Consider the following 6,450-nt stretch of genomic DNA (forward strand, 5'->3'; position numbering starts at 1 on the left):
AATTTAGCCACTGATGTAAACTGTGTCTGGAGGATTGTTCTAGCATGCAGATTTACCCTTTGGTGAAAATTGCCAGGTAGGCAAGGCTCTTGATATTGTTGTTCCAAATCTCCGTGTTGAAACCCATACATCCTACTTCTAGACTTAGTTTTTAGCTCAGCCAAAATTAGAAGCCAAAAGTTCAGGCCAAACTGAGCTATTTGCATAACCTGCAGAGGTATTCACACAGAAGAGGTTTTTCTAGTAAGATGAAAACTGACAGCACTTTCAGCTGAACTTCATTTTGAGGGCTCGGAGAACAGCTATAAAAGTGAGGAGAGCTGAAAAATATGGGTGTTGTTTTTTTTTTTTTTTAGTAGAAGACTCCAGGCATTTCTGTATGCAGGCTGTTAAAGGGAAGATGGAGTTACTTGATCGGGGTCTCAGAGTGCCAATGCAACAAGGAAACACAAGCTTTTCAAGATACCAAAAATGGGTAGTAATTGCACCAGTGGGTAGTAGTTGCAGCTAAACAAAATAATCAGTGTAGAAACACAGTGACTTCTCTTAAACAATTAAAGTAATTAACCTCTGGGAGAAAAGGGATGTCACGGATCCTTTCTCCCTGGCACCTTTCAAGCCTGGATATCTTCCTGAAAGATATTCTGGAATTCAAAACTAATTCATGTTGCAACAAAGTAGAATCCCAAACCCTCAACTGATGGGGTTTTAGCTACAACTTCCCCCCTTGCTAACCACAGCTACAGGTGAAGGTTAAACATGTAGATGTATTTTGGCTCTACAGATGCTTTAATCTTTGTTTTGCCTGACATTGTGCTGAGCGGAGCCGCACAAATTAGCTCAGTGGTACAGTTATCTACTGGTACCAGATCTGTGCTGCACCTCACAAATTGTTGCAACTCATGCAACTGGCTGGCATCGATTGCGTCCACAAATTAAAACTTAGAAATCTAGGCTTAACACTCTTCTTATGAGGAAAACCAGCCACATTTCCTATTTCCTTGCTTAAACGTCAACAGTCACTTGGGAGGCGTGATGGACAGGGCCCTTCCATTGGAGCCAATAGCATTAATCTCCCCCTTCCCTTAGCACGTTTCACCCAGTAGTTTCAAAACAGCTTTTTTTATAGCAGATAGGGATTCTTCATCACCATGTGACACACGTGGATTTGAAAGTTAAGAGTTACTTATTGCTTAGGTTGACACGATAAATCAGCTGCCAAATTGAGAATGATAACCAAGTATGATGGATAACCGTCACATGCTGCAGGGAAGCAGGGCACCCTGCGTTTTGAGCTGGAGAGATGCTGTATTACAATGACAACAAGACCTGGAGGGAAGGGGTGGCTATAGGTTTGCATCTGCAAGTAAAGGCCGCGCTTCTGATCGCCAAAGAGCTACTAGAGAAGGTGCTGTGCAGGATCAAGCCCATTCAACTTCAAGAAAGCAGGAGGAGGAGCTGAATAAACCTCTCAATTCGGAGAAGGAGGGTGATGTGGTCTTTGATGCGGTAAACAAACACTCCCAGCCAGAGATGCACAAGTCTGTTTAGGAAAACAACACATTTTCAAAACAATTCAGTCCTCCGACTGATTTAGGTAGGAAGTACAAGGATTCCATGTCTCTTCCATTTCTGAAAGCTGAATTACTAATGGCCTTGATATTCGCATTGAATCGCAGTCCCTTAAGTTCGTTTCAGTTCACCAGGAACTGGAAGCGCTCACCTCTAAACATTTGTGAGGGAGATACTCCCTCCAGGTTCACTTCCAGCAGCCGCTTCCAACACTGGCTCTCCAAATGACCAACTCTTACAGCAGGACTGTTTCCTGCAAATCCATCTGCTCGCTTTGTTCAGATAAACATGCATCTCTCCTCTAGCCATGTGGTACCAACTTCTCTCTGTCATGTGCACGGTTAGAGGGGATGCCCTGCAGAATCTTTGCAATCAGTGTGAGTCACAGAAAGAACCCAGCTGGGTATCTGGAAGCCCACTTGGATTTATGAATTAGCCGGATATGGGAGACCTTTTCTTTTAAACCAAACCAAGAAGCAAGTCTAATATGGAATGAATGACTCCATTAACACACATGAATAGACTGCTTGTCATTTTTCACAGAGTCACTTCTATGATTTTAACTGGAAACACCAAGCAGTAAATGAACAGAGAGACTGAAATCCACCATCTAGTTGCTCTGAAAGGCAGTTTCACAGAATGAGAAAGGCTGGATCACATTGGCAGCATACAAAAAGCTACTGCCACTGCCATACGTGCTACTGGTCAGAGATAAACAAAGCAATCCTGTTTCCAGGTCCGTGAAGCCAGCAGTAAATTTACACAGCCATCTTTCTTACAGCTTTGAAAAATAAAGGAAAACAAGGCACAGTCATTTCAAGCTCCATTAGAAACAAGAATGGGAAAAATCAATGTTTGACAAATAGGAAGGGACGAATTCTGGATAAGGAAGTGCTCTTAGAAACATGCATTTCTTAACTGGCAATCAAACAGCAAGCAAACAGATGCCTTTGAAATACCTGTGCACTTTATTGGGGCTGTTAAAATACATTGAGAGTCCATCGTTAAAGCAAACGGGACAAAGCTCTCATCACCCAAACGCAGCAACCAAACGTACCAGCAGTGGAGGTAGTTCTGCAGTCCTTGCTCAACACATCTGTACCATCAGTTCTTACTGGTAAAAGCCTGTTTATGATTTTCCCAGTTAGCTATTTAAGCTTTAAACGTGATGTACTTGGGTTAGGGCTGTACTCTGTCTGTGTTAGCTGATCATAGACTTGGACTAATTTAGGTTGGAAGGAATCTCTGCAGGTCATCTACCCAACATCTTGCTGGCAAAATTGAAAATGAGATACAGGGAGGGTGCAAGGCTTACTCTAGGGGAGCAGGGGAAGAGGATCAAGAACCGTATCATATTCCTGACCCAGCATTGTATCTTCTCAGCTGCAGGCTGCAGTTACCATGCAAAAAATGAAGTCTGGCTGTTCATTGGTGACACCTGAACTGTGACAACTTGGATTTCCAGGAGCAGTGAGTCTCCCCCTTGCCAGGGGCACACTGAGTAACACCACCTGGCATAGGAAGTTTCTCTCCATGCCCTGGCACTTGTCACTGCCAGCCTCTGAACTGATCCTTGCAGCAGCATCCTGGCTGCCTTCCCCAAATTCTGTCATTCCCAGAGTTGCCTTGGGTTGCAGCACCAGGTGGATTTGGAGACAGCTCAGCTTTCTTCATTTCCCCAAAGACCATGACTGCACCACGTCCTGTTCTTAGCTCATCAGTAAGCCATGAAAAGGGCTGTAAAGCTTGCCTCAAGGACCTCCCCATCTCCTTCTTATTTGACTTCTAGGTGTGGGAAACTCACTATGGGGATTTTCTTCAGCTCCTTGATGTTTATGCAACAACTGTCCTCCAGCATGCAGAGCCCTCAGCATGCTGTTTTTTCACTGTGTTTACCTTTTCCTTTAGGAAGTCAGCAGAAATGACCTCTGGGGATGAGCCTCTGTTGCAATGCTTCGCAGAGTTTGTTCCCTGTGCTATAACTAGGTGTCTCTGCTTTGCTAGCAGCGCGTTCCAACAGAGCAGAGCCCCTTCCAGTTTCCTATAGGTAAAAACTCCATACCGGATCACCTAGATAAAAGACAATTACATTTTATTTGTAGATCTAACAGCCTTGGGTTAAGCCAAATACAAAATCTAATCCAATTTAGTCCCTTTTTAACTTGTCAGGTAATTGTTTGACTCCCTTTTTCTACTTTGCTGAGCTCCAGCTGTCAGTCTGAGAAGCAATTTTACTACTAAGGAAGCCGGTTGCTGTCACAGGACTGTACGGCGTTCCTGCTCTGCAGAGGGACATTCACATTCTTGCTTTCTCCTCCCCACCCCCAACCCTATGCCCCTACCACCCCCTCCTGGAGCAAACACAATCCCTTCACTTTGCAATGCCAAAAATAGAAGTGTTGGTGTTTAAATTGAGAACAATCGGGTTTGGCGAACAATCCATATGACTGCACACTTTCTGAATCACCGGTCTGACTCATTTCCCTCACCTAAGCTGCTGCCTTCCCCCGTGCAGATTGCAGGGACAGCGAGGAATACGGCACTAACGTTCTCCCGTCTGTCTGTCTCCCCATCATCCGCATACCCCGCAGCCTGCCTGCTCCAGGCCGAGCTGGTGAATTACGAGCGGGTCAAGGAGTACTGCCTCAAGGTGCTTCAGAAGGAAGGCGAGAACTTCAAGGCGCTCTACCGATCGGGAGTGGCGTTTTACCACCTGGGCGACTTCGACAAGGCCCTCTACTACCTGAAAGAGGCAAGATCCCGCCAGCCAACAGGTAGGGGGGAGCGGGGATGTGTCTTTGCGTTGGGTGCTTTTGCACTTCTTTTCACGAGACTTAGTCTGTTCCTGACTTGACTGTGTTGGTTTCCGCAGGGATGAGCGTGACTCACTGTATCCTTAGCTGTGCTTCGCTTCAGGCACTGCTGCATAGCACAGCAAGGCTGCAGTGCCCAAAGATTAAGCACTGCTGAGGCTGCAGCACAACCTGGAAGATGACAGTATTGCTGGAATGCCGTCTGTGTGGAGGGAGTCCTGCCTTTCTTTCCCTCCCTAATTATTTTTGAAGAAGAAAGCAGGATGGGGAAGAGTGTATCCTGTCTATTACAATTTCTGACTGAGAAACACTTTTTCCCCTTAGCACAGCTGGGAGACTCTTTGCAATCCTCAGTAGCCATACATTCCACCATCTCAGTAAAGGGTTAGTAGTCTGCTTTGATCAGAGACAGACATTTACTCACAAAGCATTCATCAGGATGCTTCAACTTTGGCCGTGAAGTCAGCCACAGGCCTGTTCAAGTATCTGTCATCCATGTGTCAAAACCCCAAAATTCCCTTTGTGACAGCGAAGAATTTATATACTCAATTTAGCCTTGCTAGAGCAACCACCTTTCTGCTAACCTGCCCAACCTCAGAAGGTACACAGAAGGCCACAGTGCAGAGATGGTGCTTTTGTTTTTCAAATGGTGGTAGGGAGATAAAACCACACTACAGTTTAAACTATTTCTGTTAAAATAAAGGACTTCTGTAATACTCAGAGAAAAATTAAAGGTTCACAAGAAAGCAAAAATGGAAGCCACATGCAAAGAAAAACCCCACAGAGCAGCTCTTCCACCTGAAACTGAGGGGAGAAGGGAGAACTGGACATGAAACAGGAGCCTGGGTCCAGGCAGAGCATGGTGGAGCTGTCGTTCATTGAACTAGAGGAGTCAGAGGAGGCTGGTGAAGCTGGCTGTGCTTGATGTCCTACGGGCATAGGTCCTGCAGGGTTCCTGCAGCGGCTGTGCCTTGAGGGGGGACAAGGGCGGGTGTGCTGGGGTCTCCTCCATCTTCCACCTCCCATAAGAGTGCCTGGTCCCATCTGCTGTGCTTGGCCACGGGCTCCGGGCAGTCTGACAGCACAGCTGTGCACCCCACACTCCCCGAGCAAATGTGCTTAAAAGCTCAGTTTCGCCTTAGTTTACAGTGTGCCCTTCTGCTTTCAGCCCTTGCCAGAACTAGGAAACGAAAAAGCCCATGCAAGGGAGAAATACTCTGTGGAAAATAAGAAGTTATCCTAACCTTGAGGTTCTGACTGGGCTCAGATGCTTCTTTTAAGGTGAACTGCTTTGCTTCCCTTTTTTAAATGTATTTCTGTGCTCCCACCCCCATGATACTATTTATTTGGTATCTCTCATTTGCTTCTCAAAATAAATACTAATTTATTCAAAAGCAACAGCTTCAAATACCACAGCTAGCTGCAAAAGTATACCAGAAAGTGTCCCCAAAGGCCCTTAATGTACACAAAAATCAGTTCTGGCCTTCAGCTCTGCATCAGAGGCTCTTTCCTGCTATTGTTAGACCCTTTAAGGGCATTGTTCCACTGTTTTATTTCTGATTATGGAAAACTTGAAGGGTATGCAGGGGCAAAGAAGTGAATACATGGAGTAAGAAAGGATGTTAAACCACAGCGGTAGGAATCAGGTAACACAACCAAAAATTATGTGACCTGGAGTAAGTCAGTGTCTCCGCTTTCAGTGTCTCCATCCGCAAACTGTGATTGTTTTCCTTATCAGAGGTTTCTCTATGCTCACTCGAAAAAAGGACGTAGTTATTATTACCGTCATGTTCTGCGTGTTCTTTTTTCTCTAATAAGGAATGTTTTTTGCACAAATCACTGGCAGTTATTCTCTTTGGTGGGGGAGATTTCAAATGGTACAGAGGAATTAGCTGGTTCTCAAGGGCTGTCAGCACAGCATCTCTCTTATGGCCATTTACTGCCTGTCAAGGGTGAAGGTTGGGTTTGACCTGATTGATTATGACACCTCCAAACAAAAATCGTAAAAGCAGATAGAAATAACACAATATAATTGTATAACCCTTCTTACTAAGGGAGAGGGAAA

General features: G+C 45.2%; 1 protein-coding gene across 1 annotated transcript in view; it reads left to right on the forward strand.

Moving 5' to 3' along the window:
* Positions 1-4,163: 4,163 nt before the first annotated feature.
* The window catches only part of LOC104494556 (tetratricopeptide repeat protein 9A), a gene marked incomplete at its 5' end in the record, with an annotated part of 5,717 nt that continues 3,430 nt past the window's right edge, over positions 4,164-6,450 (forward strand). The window contains one exon of the mRNA XM_010137409.1: positions 4,164-4,346. Coding sequence (XP_010135711.1) covers positions 4,164-4,346 — 183 coding nt within the window. The remainder of the gene's footprint in view (positions 4,347-6,450) is intronic.

This window comes from Buceros rhinoceros, unplaced genomic scaffold (genome assembly GCF_000710305.1).
Source record: "Buceros rhinoceros silvestris isolate BGI_N320 unplaced genomic scaffold, ASM71030v1 scaffold41965, whole genome shotgun sequence".
Taxonomy (NCBI): domain Eukaryota; kingdom Metazoa; phylum Chordata; class Aves; order Bucerotiformes; family Bucerotidae; genus Buceros; species Buceros rhinoceros.